The sequence below is a fragment of the Neoarius graeffei genome, chromosome 19 (genome assembly GCF_027579695.1).
Source record: "Neoarius graeffei isolate fNeoGra1 chromosome 19, fNeoGra1.pri, whole genome shotgun sequence".
Lineage (NCBI taxonomy): Eukaryota > Metazoa > Chordata > Actinopteri > Siluriformes > Ariidae > Neoarius > Neoarius graeffei.
The window spans coordinates 22,051,651-22,071,224 of NC_083587.1; the positions used below are offsets into that span (position 1 = coordinate 22,051,651).

Below are 19,574 nucleotides of genomic sequence, written 5' to 3' on the forward strand. Positions count from 1 at the left end.
CCTTAAATGGCCTTGTTTTTGTACGATTTCTAGTTACACTTTATTTGTAGGCACACTATATGACTGTCATCAGGCAGACTATCGACTAACTATCAACAGTTATACTGTTAAATGTATCAATAGAGTTCACACAAGTTTGAAATTGGGAAAGGACTCGGGATGAGTTGATGATCTGTAGATTCAAACTGACATGATTGAATTTTAACAAGATTCAAACAGAAGCCGGCCATTTTAGCCAGCTTTGGAGCTCTAGTTCTGGTTAAAATGACACCTCAGGCACTGCTACAGAACTCATTATGTTTTAATTAATAATTTTCCCCGAATCAGAGACTTTGTTTATATTATCAGTTAACAAGAGTGCCCTGACACGGTGGTGTAGTGGTTAGCGCTGTCGCCTCACAGCAAGAAGGTCCTGGGTTCGAGCCCCGGGGCCGGCGAGGGCCTTTCTGTGCGGAGTTTGCATGTTCTCCCCGTGTCCGCATGGATTTCCTCCGGGTGCTCCGGTTTCCCCCACAGTCCAAAGACATGCAGGTTAGGTTAACTGGTGACTCTAAATTGAGCGTAGGTGTGAATGTGAGTGTGAATGGTTGTCTGTGTCTATGTGTCAGCCCTGTGATGACCTGGCGACTTGTCCAGGGTGTACCCCGCCTTTCGCCCGTAGTCAGCTGGGATAGGCGCCAGCTTGCCTGCGACCCTGTAGAAGGATAAAGCGGCTAGAGATAATGAGATGAGATGAGATGAGAAGAGTGCCCTGAGAGCACAATATCCCCCGCTGGCAACTATGCCATAATTCTGGTAAAATGCGACTGAATTTAATGAAATTGCAATATGTGTATTATCGACATATAACAAATAATCCTGTCAAGTTTTGTGAAATTCCTCCAAAAATTGTGAGAGGAGTTGATTTCAGAAGGTAAGTACCTTTCCCGGGACGGACGGATGGACGGACAGACGGACATTGCCATGACATAATCCCCCTTTGGACCTTTCGGCCAGCAGGGGATAAAAATTGGGAGAATTTATAAATTTATTTATTTATTTTTAAGATCTGGTGAACTTGACATCCATTTTGTTTATGATATTAAACTTCTGTTCATCACTATTTTTTAATTTAGTTAGTTTTATACAGAAAAAAACTAATTATTTTGCACTGTTTGTGATTCAAAAATAAAAAAGGAATCTTTTCAGTTATATATTCTTTTCTCATATTTTTTTTCAAAATATTCTGAAAATCAAATTGAATTGAACTGTGAACGCAGTATCATGAATTGAATCAAATTGTGTATCTTTACACCCCTAGTAAACTATATTTATGAGAATGAAAAAAAAAAATCAACTGTCAATTTTGAAAATTTCCCAATTTTGTGTGAAAATTGTGTACCTGGCAACACTGGTAATACTGCTCTGAGAAACAAAGGCCTGGTTTGGAAAGGTGGGCAAAAATCATTGACCACTAATTGTTCAAGGCTTAATACGTACATTGAACAGAATACGTAATCAGATGCCTTTCAGATTTTTCCTTCTTGAACATTAAGAAGGTAGTGCGTATGTGGTTTTCCATGCAGAGTGAGCTCTAACTTCCCTTAAAAAGAGACACAAACTTTCTGTAAGACTGTCTTTACAGAACTACATCTATTCAGCTGACAGAATCCTTTGTGAGAGGTGTGGGTGTGTTTATGTGACTGTTTATGAGCACTTGGACCGCACTGCGTGCTCTGCTGATGCAGCAAACCAGAAGAGCCGAAGAGGGAGTCAGTTGACTGATGCAGTGCCATAGCTGGGGAAAACTAAAACTGAGGACAAATGTAGAACCTAAATGATCATACTAAATGATCTGTCCGACCTCACTCTCCTGCATAATAGTATGAGAATTGGCGTAGTAATATTCAGCCAGAAAATATAATGTAAAATACAGTTCCATCTTCCCAGCCTACGTGAATCATATTTACTGCTAAGAATATTAAAGTTTGTAAGGTATGAGTTGAAACAGGCCTCTGATTCTTTTCTATGTCTGGGAGGATTAGATTAGACAACCTAATTAGCTGTGAATGCAACACGAGTTGGTGGTTGAGGAGGTCATTTTTGCACCTTTTATTAGCAATGACAGGCCATTTTTAAATCTAGTTGTGATCAAGGAGTGTGTCATATCAGAAGACAGAGTATGACGTTCTGAATCCAAAACTGGTTTTATCCCCCCCCCCAGGTTAAATAGAACAGAAGTTACAGCTGCTTGAATTTTTCAATTGTTTGAAATTTGATTTTTTTATTTCCCGTCAGCCTTATTTGACCGATTCCAGCCACATACATCCATCTCGAGAAAGTAAAGTAAAGCACCTTCAGGAGCAATTCTTGTGCCCAAAACATCTATCAATTGCTCAGAGTTTAAAAATAACTTTTTGCACCAGTATTTTTTATTTATTTTGAAATGTAATTGCATGATTTGCATAGTGAGATGGCGTAAACTACTCAAATCAGTTTCAACAACTGAGCAATGGCATGACCAGAACTGTTGATTGTAGGTACTTTGCTGGCCATCGTACCGAATCATTCAAACCCAACTAAAGATCATTAAAGATAATAACAATCTACATAGATTCCTTTTAACCCCTTCAATGCCCTTGGACGAGTCACGTACACCATGAAATCTTTTACCGCTGTGCCTTATGATGGAAGAATGTTTTACACATTGATTGTAATTCATATGTGCCACTGTGAAGTAAAAGTATTGTGCCATGTAAGATACATAAAAGGAGGTGTTTATGATGAGTAGCGTACGTCATAAGGCACAGCGGTAAAAGATTTCATGACGTATTTGACTCATCCAAGGGCATCGAAGGGGTTATGTCCTCTCTGACTGTATTCTCTTCTCTACAACTCCCTAGTCTGGCTAACGCGACTTCAAAGCTCTGCGAGCATTGGTCTGGCAAAGATATTAAGCCCAACCGTTTCCCAAAGGCGTGGTTGACCCGCCTCCCTGAAATGCCTCAGTTTGCTACTGGTTGAAGCCAGAAAAGGCTGTGACGAAGCTTAAACCAATCACATCACTCTTTCCTCTGACATATGTGACGCGACGGAAACTGCTTGAGTAACAGGAAGAAGATAAATACCTCCAGGGCTGCTCTTTGCTCTGTTTTCAATGAGAACTTCCCGTTGAATGCTTTCAATACAGCATCTACCGCTGTGTCAAAGGCTTGCCGCTGCTCCATGTTCGTAATGTTTCTAGTGAATGAAGCGCTTCCGGCATAGATTGTGTAAACAATCTATGGCTTCCGGTCGCAGTTCTACTACGTCACTGCCTTGAACACGCCTCTACCCAGGGCCGTTGGAGATGCTCAAAGTTGATTGGCTCCCGATTTTTCGGGAGCTTGGAAGAGCTGGAGAGAGCTTGCCTGGCCAGACTAAGCTCGCAACAGGCCCTCGTGTTGCGTCACACTTAGGATGGGCGGGCCCAGGCTAACAACTCCCCTAATTGGCATACAAATGCCTCTTATTGCATGTGATGGCACAACAAGGCAAAAGGTGGCAGCACAGTTCCACATGTTACTTTTTAGAGGGCGGCGCTCAAAAGCGCTATATTTTACATGTTTCTAATCAAATGTGACTTCTTCAAAACAATATTATTAACATCACTGACCCTTCTCTTTTTTTCTCTATCATCCAGAATCCAAGATTTGTATTGTTTTCCATAGAAGGATACACATCTGTTGACCATGACTAGAACTTCTGCTGTCTCTGGTCGGCTTCCGGTTTGACCAAAATTACCGCGAAAAGGCCCACCAGGGGTCATGATTGTTCCTGACCTCTGGTATCGATTTTGGCCAGTGTCGACCAATAGAAAGCGAGCTAGAGTCAAACGTCACAAGGGTGGCACATCATCGGCTTTTGACCAAAATCCAACATGGCCGCGCCCAGCGGTTTCACTGTCAACATTCAGCAAAAAGATCACCATGTCAAAAGTAATCAGTATCATGCAAATCTGAGTGCATATTCTGAAAATTCAGGTTTTTTTCCTATAAAATACCCAACTCTTGTGAAGCTGAATGTACTTTTTATGTTGGTACACGGCGATCGAAAACTTGCAATTTACTATGTAAACGGATAGGCGCTTCCCGCACAGCAAGCGCTGCTGGCATTACTACTTTCATAGTTTCTAGTACAAATGAAAAAATCCTCATGTTGACTGCCTCATCGTCATGGCTGACCACCTGTTGCATTTTCTCTTAAATAAACCTTTCGTCACTTTAATCACACACTAAATCTGTAAGGACAGTCAATTCATTTTGATAGTTATGGGCATGGGTCAAAGTCAAGTCAAAGTCCCTCCCGCACCAGGACCTGGTCTTTCCAGGCAGTATCCTGTCCCAGTATTAACCAGTTCTTGAGGCGCACGGGTGCGGCACCAATCTCCGTTTCAGTAGCCCTTGGTCTCTCGCATATTATATAGCTAGGGTTACATTGGGAGTTTGGTCCTCTGGTAACCACGAGAGTTTGACTCCACACTCGCATCTATATTCCAGCATGCCTTACCAGATGGCAGTGTACCATTTTTATGATGATCTTTGGTATGATCCATGAAAAGGCGGACACGCTAACCACTAGGCCAGCTCGCTCTCTTATGGGCATGGGTGGTGCTGACTTAAATGACTGAAATGATCTATCCTAAAGCATCTTGGTGCATCTATCAAGAAGTCCATCCAGATTGTTGGCTTTGTATTTTGAACCCAGCCAAAAAAGTGAAACATGTTTTTTTTTAAGGTAATCTCATACCCGTTGAGAAGGGTGGGGTAAGGCGTAGACATATTGTTGCTCATTATTACTCATTTTTGTACTTCTTTTGCTTTACCTTTTCATTATGATGTTGATTTCATTTCAGGGACCTAACTGAACATTGTATGTTTTTTGTGCTGTTTTGCCACGTGACACTTTTCTCGAGCTTTGCATTAATAACACTGTATTGAAAATGCTAGTCGTGATTTTTTATTTTAGCTGTGAATCAACGTGTCACACTACGGGGTGCTCTGAATACAATGCCTGCTAATGCTCCGTTTTCAGTTAAAAAGACAAGCAGAATGAAATGTTTAATAATGTTTTAATATAATCATGATTACCATGATTAATGTTTGGCAATTACTGTGATATGAAAATGCAATATTGTGTGTAGAGTACAGATATCTGCCTGCTTCTTATTAAACATATCATTAAACTTTAATGTGATAAAAGAATCCTCGTTTCATTTTTAGCTCTTGGTGGCTCTGCATGCCTCAAATCTACGAGGATGTATTAGGAGGTGTATGAAGTGAAGGGTAATATTCTAAATTTCTGAGATTAAAATCATATGTTTACAAAAAAAAAACCCTTGGATATTCTTCAAGATTAAGAAATCATAAATATATGAGAAAAAACTGTCATAATTCCCAGCTTCCTGCCTGCAGTGAATTCTGGGAACTGTAGGAAAAAATCTCTTAAAGCTTTATTCTTTTCTATTACACAGTCGAGGAGGAAAGACTACATTTCCTATAACTTGGCAGAGATTTGGGCAAAAGAGAAGCATCCATACACTGAAAGTAACAGGAAACTGCTCTCACACAATAATTATACAGATATAAATAGTTAAGACAAAAAAAAGGAAATGGAGAAACAAAGCTGTGTGCTTTTATACATTCATCACTCGTTGCATCCAGGGACCACAAGAATCAATCACGTGCTTCCTGTCTGCAGTGCATTCTGAGAAATGGAGTTGAAAATCTCTTAGAGCTTTATTCTTTTATATTGTGCAATCAAAGTGGAAAGACAGTGTTTCTGATAAATCTTGGCTCAGCTATGGAGTCTGTGACATAATGGCGTTCATCCAAAGTAAAGTAATCTGCACTATTTTTCTAAGATTTTTTTTTTTTTTTAAGATTTATCGCTGGCAGCATGACCAGGTGCTGAGAGCAACAGCAGAGGTTATTAGCACAGAGATCTCTTTGAGTAGACATCAAGAACCAGCCAAGCACGCTATTGCCTTTGTCAAGGCCAGAAAGAAGCCCCAACAGCACAAGAATCCAGCAGGGGGGCTCCTGGCGACAGCCTGTGACTGTCAACTTAAGGTCGACCTGGGGCGACAGCTCAAGTTTCCTGACACCATTGCTGTGACCACACTCAGGCCAGACATTGTTCTTATGTCCGAAGCATCAAAGCAGGTGGTCCTGCTGGAACTGACTGTGCCTTGGGAAGACTGGATGGTAAAGGCCTTCGAGAGGAAGAGGGCCAAATACCAGGAGCTTACAGCTGAATTCTGGAGCAAGGGATGGAGAACCTACTGCTACCCCATTGAGGTTGGCTGCCGTGGATTCACCAGCCAGTCACTTTCCAGAGCCTTGAAGCTGTTGGGGATCAGAAGACTGCATAACAAGAAAGCCATCAAGAACATCACAGATGCTGCAGAGAAGGCATCCAGATGGCTGTGGATTAAACGGGGTGGTCCGTGGACCACACAGGCTACCCAGACACAAGTCGGGGACTGATGATCCCTGGCTGGGTCGCCTGGGCGAGGGTGTATGATGTTGAAAGACCTGAAACACCCGATGACCCCAGGTTACATCACTGATGATGTGTCTGGGTTGGCACTGCAAAGTGTATATTACAAATAAGATTTTTTTTTCCTCATAAATTTGTGACTTCTTAAGGTTGGAATTTTTTAATTTTAATCTTGGAATTTTGAAGTTTTCTTCTCGCAAATTTATGACTTTGAATCTCTGAGAACATCCAAGTTTTTTCTCATAAAGATACGACTTTAATGATTGAGATTTTTCCCAGAATATTACCCCCTGCCTCCCTTTATTTTAAATCTGTAGTGGCCCAAATACATTGTTGTACAAATCACATACTGTATACTATACGTGTAGAAGTATGTAAAGGCTCATGCAATATAATAATAATAATAATAATAATAATAATTATTATTATTATTATTATTATTATTATTTCTTTATTTACATCTATTTTAGGACTCAAACTAAAACCCTGAAGGTATACTAACATCTCAAACTTTTTTTTTCCCAGCCTGAAGATGGAGGTGAAGACGAAAGGGCTGAAGCAGCAGCAGCAGCACCGGAAGAAGCTCCTGGCAGCCATGTTGTCTCAGGACTCATTCGACTCAATGGCCAGCTCGGCTCCGTCCATCACCGAGGACGAGATGGAGGATGAGGACGACGCCATGGAGCTTCTGGGTAACCAAACTACAGGCCCTGTGTCTGTCTTTCATCACCTTCTCACTGTCCCACAGAGAAATAAATAAATCTAAACCACCCCCACACACACATTTATTATCCTATCCTTCTGAGGACCTTCCACTGAATTAGTAATGCAGTTAATTAAGGCCATGCCTGGACCTAAACCTAACCTTAACCTCAGTAATGAAAAGGAAATGGCTCTTTTTTAATTTTTGTTAAACAACAACAACCACTTTTTTTTATGGGGCCCATCCAAATGTCCCCACAAGGTAAAAATTGTCAGATTTTACTTTGCTTGTGGGGACATTTGGTCCTCAGAGGTATATAAAAATATGCACACACACACACACACACACACACACACACACACACACACACACACACACACACACACACACACAATGCAGCGTAGTTTTACATTCTCATTCTTTTTTCATTTCTGCTTATGCAGTCACTTCAGACTGAAACTTCAAATTTATAAAATTGTTTTGAAAAAGGGCTTAGAATTTTTATTTATTAATTTTTCTCATCGTAAAAAATAGATATACCTACATTTTATTAGATTTTTTTTTTCATGGTGGCCTGTGAGTGCAAAGCACAAAAACAGCGGGGTGTGTGTGTGTGTGTGTTAATGTGAATTCAACCGTACCTTCCAGGAAGTGTTTGGTGAGCTCCTCAGGAGTGTATCTTCAGTCACTGTTTAATTAACTAGAAAAATGCACATAGTGCCTTTAAATTTTTTTAAACAACATTATCAGACTTTAGGCCCTGATCACAATACAGCTTGTGATGGGTTTGCGAATACTTGGCAATGAAAAATTGGTAGCATCGCCACCAATTGTGCAATACACGTGATTTTTTTCCGAGCTTCGTGAGTTGTTTTTTGTTGTGTCTCTGCCTCGTGAGTGGGCAAAAACGTCGCAAAAAATTTTAATGCATGCATTGAAATTCGGTGGCGATGTTTTCATCAGTAAACCAAGCAGTGAATACTTGCAGATCAGTTTGGGAATACTTCCTGAAGCTCGGGGAGCCTTCTTCGAGTCTCTTGAGATGTATTTGTCTCGAATCCATATCCCTGATGCTTGCGGGAGCCTCATCGACACAGCGACTTGGCATCGCCTGACCTTCGCCAAGACTGAAAAAGTGCATTTACATTCAGGGATCCTTCAAAGTGCATTGTGTGCGCTCTTGGGACCCAGTCATTATGGGAAACACCTGATGCTGATTTGAGCGCAATCAGCACGCGCGTATAAGGACGCTGTTTTCAGAGAGACTTTGTGAAGTATTCTATCAGGTCTGCAGCGGTAGACGGATCTAAGAGCAGGAAGAGTGTTTATTAGCAGGTGTGATATTTACAAAAACAAAACACAAAAAGCAGAGTCATAAATATGGCTAGAAATAAACGTGACAGTGATAATGATAATAGTTCACAAAGCCTCTGTGTCCTTATATACGCATGCTGATTGCACTCAAATCAGCATCAGGCGTTTCCCATAACGACTCGGTCCTGTGAGCGAGCGAGGCCGCTCGAGCCCATGAAGCCGTGACAGTCAAGTGTGTGCGTGCTGTGTGACCACAACTTTTAGCTCGCCTGTATATCGCCATGCATCACCAACAAAATGCCTCATTTTCATCAATTACCCATCGCAAAGCATCGCGAGCTGGAGTGTGACTGTAGCTTTAAGGACCCAGCTGTGAGGCGACATTTGCGTTGTTTGTAACGATGAGAACTGAATGTGCTTATAGTGTGTGTTCCTGAGCATGCTCTCACTAAACGTGAAACATAATGTTTGAAATATGTGCGTGTTTTAGGCCAATCCATGCATGGAGTCTGTTCATGTGAATTTTTCTCTGGCTGGACTTTAAAAAGCAGAACTTTGGAGTATCTTGGAAGGAATACAAGATCAATAGCGGCGCTTAAGTGACAACACTATTCACTTCCCCTTGAACTTTCCTGACTGTGAGGACAGCAGGAGTTAGACATGGGTTAAACTGAAGAAGCTCAGTCACTTAGAGGTGTGTGTGTGTGTGTAAGATCTTCAGTGCCCACGTGAACGCCTGCTGTGTGGACCTGGAGATTAAGGGATTACTCAGGCTCTTTGTCGGTTACAGCACGGCTCGGCGAAGCTGAATAGGAGCGAATAAGAAAGCTGAAATCCGCCTTGAAAGAATATTCCTATTAGCCTGCGTATGGTCTTATATGAAATCGGATAGAGTAATTACCTTCGAATGATTTATGACCGTAATTAGAGGAATGCATTTCCCACCTCCATCAACGATCAGCGTCTTGAGTTTTGCACCAGAGCTGTTTGTATGAGAGCAGTGTTGTAACAAATATCCATATTCAAAAAAAAAAAAAAATCTCCTGATAGAGCAAACGTTTAGAGCAGGACCTTTACAGGTGCTCAGCCTTTAATGAGTGTGACATACAAACATGCAAAGCACCAAAAAGACCACAGCTTGAAAACTAGCAAACCGACAAATGTCTCTTCATTTCTTATCTCTCTGACCTATACTGCTGATCACTCTGCACGCTCCATGGACATGGACTCTCCATGGTTCTCTTCTCTCTGCTTGTATTATGAATAATTAACAGTTATTCCACGAAATCGAGTCGTACATGAGCTGATAGCTGACGAGGCACGTAGCACCGAGTTGGCTATAAGCCGTGTAGGATGAGATTGAGGCCCACTTTACACGGGGACGGTCTGAAACAAAAACGCAAAAGTCCGTTTTCGTTCTCACTTTTTTCCGCGTCTACACGACCGTTTTCAAGGAGGAAATCTGCGTCTATACGGTGACGCATAAATGTGTGGAATTCAATTGGATGTGCATGCCAGGTGGCTTAGTGGTGCTGTGAAAGACCTCCGCTATGTCTGCACGCATGCGCAACGTCTTCCGTCTTGTCTGATCTGCACATCTGCGCCGCGAAAACTTTGACTACTCTGGCTATGGCTACTCGTGAGGTTGCCAGAGCAGCTTGAAGGTCCGTTGGATCGATGTAATCAGACATGCTGTAGCCGTTCTATATGAGTGGGTGGAGCACAGAGGACGGCAGGACAGAGATCAGGTTTACAAATAGGCTTTATTGCCGCACTTTTCAGTCTAACAATATTTTTAAACCAACAGACACACACGCAACTGGCGTCTAACTTGGGGATGAGCTTCTCTGCTCTCCCTCTTTAAATAGGGCGCGGTCACTGGGAAGACACACAAACACAGGTTAATTGACATCAGGTGTAGTGATTCTGCCACTTACCTTCCCTGACTCCACCCTCCTGTCACAGACCGGCGCTTGACCACGCCCCCGCTGCCACACATGCTCTTACTATGACGTAAACGCGTACCCAACGTGAGCAGATCCGAGCAGAGTTTCGCGTATTGGGTAGTTTAGACTGATATGCAACGGGGGCTGTTTTTAACTTATCCACTCTGGAAGGCGTTTTCAATTTTTTCCGTTTTTCAGCCTCGAAAACGCCGTCCCCGTGTAGACGAAAGGCACTTCCGATAAAATATTTAGTCGTTTTTACCCGACAGCGTCCTCGTGTAAACGGGCCCTGAGTGGAATAACTGTTTTATTCTATCCACATTCACTGGATTTTGAGAAATGGAGCATTTTTATTTTTATATTTTGCGAATTCGATAAATAAAAACTTTATACAAAACGTTCGACAAAATCATTTCTGCTTAGAATGTAAACAACCTGGCGAAACGACAGTAGCAATTAAAAAAAAAGATACGTTCTTACCATCAAATGCAGGGTGTTTCATCTCATCTCATCTCATTATCTGTAGCTGCTTTATCCTTCTACAGGGTCGCAGGCAAGCTGGAGCCTATCCCAGCTGACTACGGGCGAAAGGCGGGGTACACCCTGGACAAGTCGCCAGGTCATCACAGGGCTGACACATAGACACACACAACCATTCACACTCACATTCACACCTACGGTCAATTTAGAGTCACCAGTTAACCTAACCTGCATGTCTTTGGACTGTGGGGGAAACCGGAGCACCCGGAGGAAACCCACGCGGACACGGGGAGAACATGCAAACTCCGCACAGGAGGGTGTTTCAAAAAAGGTGATATTATTTGAGATGTAAATATCCCAGAAACTACATAGTCTAGGCAAATGAAACTGAACAGGCTTAATGTTGAGCAATATAAGATTTATTCCTCAAAATTTGAATGAGAAATTAAAAGGTATGTGGATTCCATGAACGATTTCACAAATTTTCAATATGCGCGCCGCCTGAGACGCGGCACTCTAACACACAAAACGCCTTTTCTTTTCCAGTGAATGACATTTCTATACCTAAAAAGATAAAAACAAAAAACATTAAACATAAAATTTTGACCTGTTTCCACACATGCTGTTAAAATTTGAGGTCAATTGAATGAGAATTGGCAAAGTTATTAGACTGTGAAATGATATTAAATTTTTTGAAACACCCTGTCCTTTTATTCCACATTTTCATCTCATCTCATTATCTCTAGCCGCTTTATCCTGTTCTACAGGGTCGCAGGCAAGCTGGAGCCTATCCCAGCTGACTACGGGCGAAAGGCGGGGTACACCCTGGACAAGTCGCCAGGTCATCACAGGGCTGACACATAGACACAGACAACCATTCACACTCACATTCACACCTACGCTCAATTTAGAGCCACCAGTTAACCTAACCTGCATGTCTTTGGACTGTGGGGGAAACCGGAGCACCCGGAGGAAACCCACGCGGACACGGGGAGAACATGCAAACTCCACACAGAAAGGCCCTCGCCGGCCACGGGGCTCGAACCCGGACCTTCTTGCTGTGAGGCGACAGCGCTAACCACTACACCACCGTGCCGCCCCATTCCACATTTTGTTGCTTTTTTTTTTTTTTTGTGTGTGTGTTTGTTTTCGAGTAGAGTTTTTATTTCGTCCTCGGTTGGTTCAGCAACATACTCTGCCATTTTGTTTTTCTCTACTCACGGTATACGAGCTGATAGCCTAGTAGTAGAGTACACGATCAGAGTACGCGATTGCTCATATCCAGTGAATGTGAATAGAATAATTCCAGATGTTATTTCTTAGTTTTGACGTCTTCAGTGTTGTTCTACAAAGATTCAGATTCAGAATATTTATTGTCATTGTCACAAAAAAGAACAACAAAATTTCGTTTGGAGCATCCATACAGCAGAGTTGCTAAAGTGCAAACCCATAAATAAATACATACCCCCCTAAGTAACCCAGTGTAAGCATTTGACCCAGTATTACATCAGTACAACAAAAAGCAGCATAGCAAATAGCAGCATAAGTTCAAGTCATCAATGTTGATAAAGTGCAGAGCAGGGACATTCAGACAGATACCTGAGTATTATGACATTGTATAAACAGTGCAGGGGCGGCACGGTGGTGTAGTGGTTAGCGCTGTCGCCTCACAGCAAGAAGGTCCGGGTTCGAGCCCCGTGGCCGGCGAGGGCCTTTCTGTGCGGAGTTTGCATGTTCTCCCCGTGTCCGCGTGGGTTTCCTCCGGGTGCTCCGGTTTCCCCCACAGTCCAAAGACATGCAGGTTAGGTTAACTGGTGACTCTAAATTGAGCGTAGGTGTGAATGTGAGTGTGAATGGTTGTCTGTGTCTATGTGTCAGCCCTGTGATGACCTGGCGACTTGTCCAGGGTGTACCCCACCTTTCGCCCGTAGTCAGCTGGGATAGGCTCCAGCTTGCCTGCGACCCTGTAGAACAGGATAAAGCGGCTACAGATAATGAGATGAGATGAGATAAACAGTGCAAAAACCAGATCAGTGCCATTATAATGTTATAACATTATTGTCTGGGGGGGGGGTCAGGGGAGAGAGAGTAGTGACAACTGCAACAATGCAAACCAGTTCAATGATATTAATTGGTGGATGTGGTTGTGGATGTAGCAGAGTTCAGTAGCCTCACAGCTATTGGCCAGTCTGGATGTTCTGGCCTGTATGGACCTGTATCTTCTCCCTGAGGGCAGCAGGTGGAAGAGGTGATGAGCAGGGTGGTGCTGATCCCGCAGGATGTTGCCGGCAGCTTTCACCACTCGCTGAAGTGCCTGCTGGTCGGCCTTAGTGCAGCTGGAGAACCACACTAGAAATCCATGTGTCAGCACACTACTGATGGCACAGTTGTAAAAGTTCACCCTCAGAGGTCTGGGGATATTAGCGCTCCTCAGCTTCCTCATGTAATAGAGCCGCTGTTGTGCTTTTCCCACGGCTGTGGAAATGTGAGTGCCCCAGGACAGGTCCTCCGTCACTGTTACCCCCAGGAACTTGAAACTCCTCACCCTCTCTACCACATCGTTGCCTATGGAGAGAGGTAGGTGGTCAGTGTGTCCTTTCCTGCGAAAGTCCACGACTATCTCCTTGGTCTTCTTGGTGTTTAAGGCCAAGTAGAAAAGTACAAAGTAGAAAAACGTCAAAATACAGAAAAAACGATGAATGAGTACAGTAGGGGTGTACAAACTTTTGACTGGTACTATATGCTAAATTGTATCATGATGAATTATTTTTCTCAACTCAAAAAAAACCAACAACCTGTCAGTACATTTGACAATAATTTACTGGAAATAGGTTTGAGATCAAAATGTTCCTGTTGTGATTGAATGGAGCGTGGAACGGTCATGCGCATGCATCAGGAGCGTGCATTAACTTTCGTGAGTCAGTATTCCACATGACATTGCTCTGCCAACATCAGAACCTGTGTTGCACATGTTTTTGTGACACTGTACATATATATTTGCAATTTCCCTCTGGCTCAGAGAGCAAACATCAAATTCTGTGTCCAGCTCAGGAAAACGCAATGGAGACATTTGAAAAGCTTCATGAGCACAACTCTCAAAACTGAGCATGTTGTGCGTCCGGATCGTCGGATTGCCCCGAGTTCTATCCCTCTTAAAGCATGAACGCCACTCCAAACACCTCAACCAGCTCATTGTATCATTGCCCTAGGCTCGCTGATGCGTTTCAAGGGTCTCCATTGCTGATTTCCTGAGTTTGACACAGGATTTGATGTTTGCATACGTGCATGTTGTCACAAAAACGTGTCTAACACAGGTCCTGATATTAACAGCGCGGCATCACATAGAATACAGACTCATGAAAGATGCTGCTCGCTCCCGATGGATACACATCACCGCTCAATCATTCATAACAGGAACAGTTTCGGAACATTTTGATCATACTGTAAAAATTAAACATATTAACAGCAAATATTTTTTTTCACAGTCCGGTCTCCATCAAATCCTGCGCTCTGGCTGGCGAGCGGGTCCGTATCCTACGGTACAGACCCCAGTTACGGACCCCAGTTATGGACCTCTGGCGACTCGCTCATTCACAACAACAACAAACATAGTAGCATTTTTTGTCTACATTTATCTTTTTTTATAAGATTTATTTATAAGATTATCAAAAATCTTGTAAATTTTTGCCAGCATTTCTCAGGAGAATAGCATTAATTTTACAGCATGGATAGCGATAATGACAATGTTCACAGCGAAAGCGAGTTTTACTACCCTGAGGAAGAAGAAATAAAAGAAAACATTTCAGGAGAAAGCTAAAAACCTGTAACTGTTGCTAACGCCGAGCAAAAACATGGCTGAATCCTGAATGACTCCTATTTGTATAAATAGGGGACTACATAGGCGGCAAAATGTAGTTTTTTTTCCTTCCATGGAAGTGCACTTGTATACCGAGGAGGAAGCCATTTGCATTACAGCCGTGAATGAGGATTCAAAATGGTGCCTTGGCTCGGTTTTCCCTTTCGGGCGCTCTCGTTTTCTGTTAGAATTTGGTAAAGAAAAAAAATATATATATTATTTACCAGCTTAAGGTCGGTCCGTATGGTGAAATACCGTGACCTCGGCCCAGAGGGCCTCGCTCAGTACTTTCAAGACCTCGGTCACGGTATTTCACGATACGGACCTCCCAGCTGGTAAATAGCATATATGTACTGTAATCCCTTACATTGTATAAAACAACATAATGCAGGATATTTGCTCATTTGGCTGATGCTTTTGAAGAAAAGGACTGACAATGCATTCGGGATACAACTGAGCTCAAGGTTAAGGGTTTTGTTCAAGGACAGCATGGTACACTGCAACCCTGCTATAATGAACTCTTTCACTACGAAATGAGTCGGAGTCTCAAAAAAAAATATCACTGAGCCATGTGCTCCTCTTCCCACCAGAGACAAAAAATAAGTAATCAAGTCCGCAGTCGTGTTAACAATATGCTTTAACGCCATAGAGCAAAGGCTTAACGAGCATCACTCAGGTGTCGATCACTAATATTATCGAGAACGGTGATTGATAAAAGGACGAAATGCCTGCTGATGAAACGACAGCGTGACATAAATGACATCATCGGTGATTTGTCATCATGAATGAACTGAATGGTGAAGATTCACAGTACTGTGCAAAAGTCTTCGGCACCCTATTTTTTTTTTCATACAAATTTTGTTATAGATTTCTATTTAATGAGGGCGGCACGGTGGTGTAGTGGTTAGCGCTGTCGCCTCACAGCAAGAAGGTCCTGGGTTCGAGCCCTGGGGCCGGCGAGGGCCTTTCTGTGTGGAGTTTGCATGTTCTCCCCGTGTCCGCGTGGGTTTCCTCCGGGTGCTCCGGTTTCCCCCACAGTCCAAAGACATGCAGGTTAGGTTAACTGGTGACTCTAAATTGACCGTAGGTGTGAATGTGAGTGTGAATGGTTGTCTGTGTCTATGTGTCAGCCCTGTGATGACCTGGCGACTTGTCCAGGGTGTACCCCGCCTTTCACCCATAGTCAGCTGGGATAGGCTCCAGCTTGCCTGCGACCCTGTAGAAGGATAAAGCGGCTAGAGATAATGAGATGAGATTTCTATTTAATGACTTCTACATTATCGAGTCGGTACAAAAACATTTTAGAGTCCAAACGTTTGGGTTTTTTTCCAGCACAAAATGAAATGTTACAGAAAAAAAAAGTTTGTATCTGAGCAGCATATTCCATAAGAGAGCACTTTTCAGATTAAAAAAGAAAACATAATGAAGGCTGCTGGGTTTTGGTGCAAAATGAAGAAGCGAGTGTGACAGTCAAAGTGTCCAGAAGAACTGGGGCTGGTTCTGTAAGATGCTCAGTAAAACCTACAGCTCATTTCCGCATACAACTGCACTCACTATACTGGAGACCAGTGCTTTAAGTGGAAAAAAAATAAGTGCCAGTACTAGGGTGGTCCCGAAATGTATGGGAAATTTTTTTTTTTTATCAAAACATTCCGACCACCCAAGGCCCGGCGCCAGGAACATTTTACTAAGGGGGCAATTGGAAATCGCAAGGGGGCAAATATTTTTCATATAGTGTGTAGTAGTGATGGCGGTCTGACAACGTGTTTCAAACAATTAACTGCGCCAACCACAAAACCACGGCCCCGAAGGTTGCTTTAGTACAGGAAAATCATGTGACATATTACCAGGGCAGTTGCGCTTTATCAACACCCGTGCCCACCTGTTAACCCTCCCCTCCGATTTTCTCACAGACACGCGTTACAACCGGAAAGATGCCAAACAAAACAACACACACAAACCTACAGGCAAGTCCTTTACATTTAAAATACATACAAATAGCTCCGCGGCATGAAAACAAAACGTCAATGCAAGTCTAAGGTACTTGGCTCGGCGGCCAAAATCATAATTTAAAAAAATCAACAGACCCCGCGGCTGCACCAGTAATAGCCTTCCTGACTCGCACCGAGTCAACGCTAACCACTTAATCCGCGATACCAGTTTAGGCGTGTAGGGGACAAAACACTCTGAAGTGATGAATTTTCACCCCCGCTGCATGAGGGGTGACGTCAACGACACATATTCTTACGCTATTTGCGCACAAAGCGGACCATATATGAACACATACACCGACATAAACGGAGATAAACTTAGCCTACAAAGAAAGAAAATGGATTCACAATATTGTGATTGAATTTGTTTAATTCGGTGGGGGAAAGACTACTCCCGTAAACTTGACTGCATATTACAGGACATTGCAGAGACAGTGCACTTGTAAGTGTCATAACAACCAATCAGATTTGTTCTACCGTGCCAGTTTTAGTAGTGATTTATGTGAAATGTATTTTTGTGCAATGCGCAACCACTTAATATTTCGTATTTGAAAATGCAAATTATTAATACGTCTATAATACATTATATTTTCATAAGAAAACAATTAAGTGATCTGAGTCTCCGTTGAGGGGGCGGGGCTGTAGCCACGAGGGGGCGACGCCCCCTTTCGCCCCCCCACGGCGCCAGGTCCGGACCACCCTACCATTTTTTACATAGGCTAAAAGAAGGCAACAAGCAAAATTTCAGAAAAATTGGTTAATATTTAGAGGTGCCACACGAGGTTGCAAATCGGGTTAAGCCATTAACATTAGTTGGTGCGTAGACTGTTGCAGAGAAGATCTCAAACCCCCAAAAAGTCACAGTTCTAGAGGGAATACGCCACTTCTATGAAAAAGAAGAGGCAGGAAGAGTTTATAGACTGATAGAAGGTTAACTTTCATGCACTAAGGGCTTCTTAAACAATGAGCACTGATCGTAATATGCTGATGAAGTTGTGAATGTTTTTCTTTCTACGTTTTTCAGACGGCTAGCAACAGTAATACAAGTAGTACCGGTGGTGCAAAGCACAAAACCAGAAAGGACAATTATGTTTGGATAATTGGTCCCACTTCCAAGGAACTGTCTGGGAGAAAGCTTCCTTCTGCTAGGGAAGTCCTTAGTGTGTTCTTTTATCTCCACAAGATGCCATAATACCGAAGGGTTTAGAAAATCACAGCCATGTAATAGCTATTGTTACTTTGAACACAGGAAGTTATATTACTGTATTGTTTGTATTAATATGAAACAGTTAATAAGCCACATTATTTTATATTGTGTCTTGAGTGAAAACTTTAATGGCTTTGTGGCACCTCTAAACATTGTTCAATCTTAACCAAATTTCGCACAATAACTTCTTTTAGGCAATGTAAAAAAAAAAAAAAAGGTAAGGTGGTCGTAACAAAATCCTAAAAAAAAAAAATTTGGGGACCACCCTAGCCAGTACTCCCCATATTCACCTGTTGGCATATGAGTCGGGTGGTCGGTATCAGCCAATCATCAGGTAATGCATTCTGAATTTCTACAGGAAATTAAAGCTAGCGTTTGGACAGTAAAGGCCCGGTCCCACTGGCCAATGGACACAAAACGTATGCAAAAAGGACACAGCAGACGAGCAAAATTTCGGGGGTGGCTCTATCCGTTTTCATCCGCTCCAGAAATGGACAAAATTGGCGAAAATTTGCAAAAACAGAACGGAAAAGAACGGACGTGGGTAGTATATAGCGGGGATGTTAAACGCATGTTCATAGGAAGCCTAGCGGATGAAAGCGGATGGAAGTGGATGACAGCTCCGAAGGGGTTACCGGTGATAACTGAGAAGCGGACGCATAGCAGAAAGAGCGGATGCATAGCGGATGAAGGGGATGCATCACGTACGCCTAACGGAAACAAAGGGGATGTTGCGCGGATGTATATCGGATGCAGACCGTTCACTGCGCATGCGGGGGGTATGAATTGCGTCTGCTCTGTGGATATAAAGGGATGCAGCACGCACGCCGTCAGCATAAAGCGGAAAGACGTGCTGGCGGCTACATCGAGAGATCCAGATGATTTTCTCCCCCTTTTTATACAAAATATCGATTGTCCACTAGGTGTCCTTCTACATACTCTAGACATACTCCAGACATCCTAAATATATGAGATACATCCCAGATATAAACGCTTTGTCCGTTTTGAATACTTTATATACGAGATGCATACGCTTACATCCTTTCTATTTCCGTGCTACTAACGATGAATAGACGTTTCATGTACCTTATCTTTCCTCCCTCTTTCCGTTTTCAGCTGCAGCGGATGTGAGTTGCGAGGATGCCCAGAGGATGCAGAGAGGATACAGCAGAAGTTTAACGGATGATAACGGACATAGAACGTTTGTTGCTCGTATATGTCGCGGATTTACATCGTACACGGCGGAAAGTTCATCCGTTCTAAAAGTTTTGTGCAGCTCAAAACTTTTTGCGCGGATGAAATCACAGTGGACGGATGCTCGATGGATAGAGCGTATGAAGCACGTATGCAATGAGTACACAACGGATGCATAGCGTTTTCCAACGGATGGCAAAGATTTTTTTACGTTTTACATCCTCTTTGCATCCGTAAGTGCAGTGGGACCGGGCCTTAAGTGAGATAACTTGGCAACATATCTTACACCGAAGCTTTTTGTCTTTACAAATAAGCCAGTTGTTCTGTGAGCAAAAATACTGTACTTGATCCTTTGACCAACAGT

General features: G+C 42.8%; 1 protein-coding gene across 1 annotated transcript in view; it reads left to right on the plus strand.

The window, feature by feature from the left end:
* c19h8orf34 (chromosome 19 C8orf34 homolog) overlaps window positions 1-19,574 on the plus strand; it is a 233,269-nt gene that overhangs the window by 98,532 nt on the left and 115,163 nt on the right. The window contains exon 7 of the mRNA XM_060900851.1: window positions 7,045-7,211. Coding sequence (XP_060756834.1) covers window positions 7,045-7,211 — 167 coding nt within the window. The remainder of the gene's footprint in view (window positions 1-7,044; window positions 7,212-19,574) is intronic.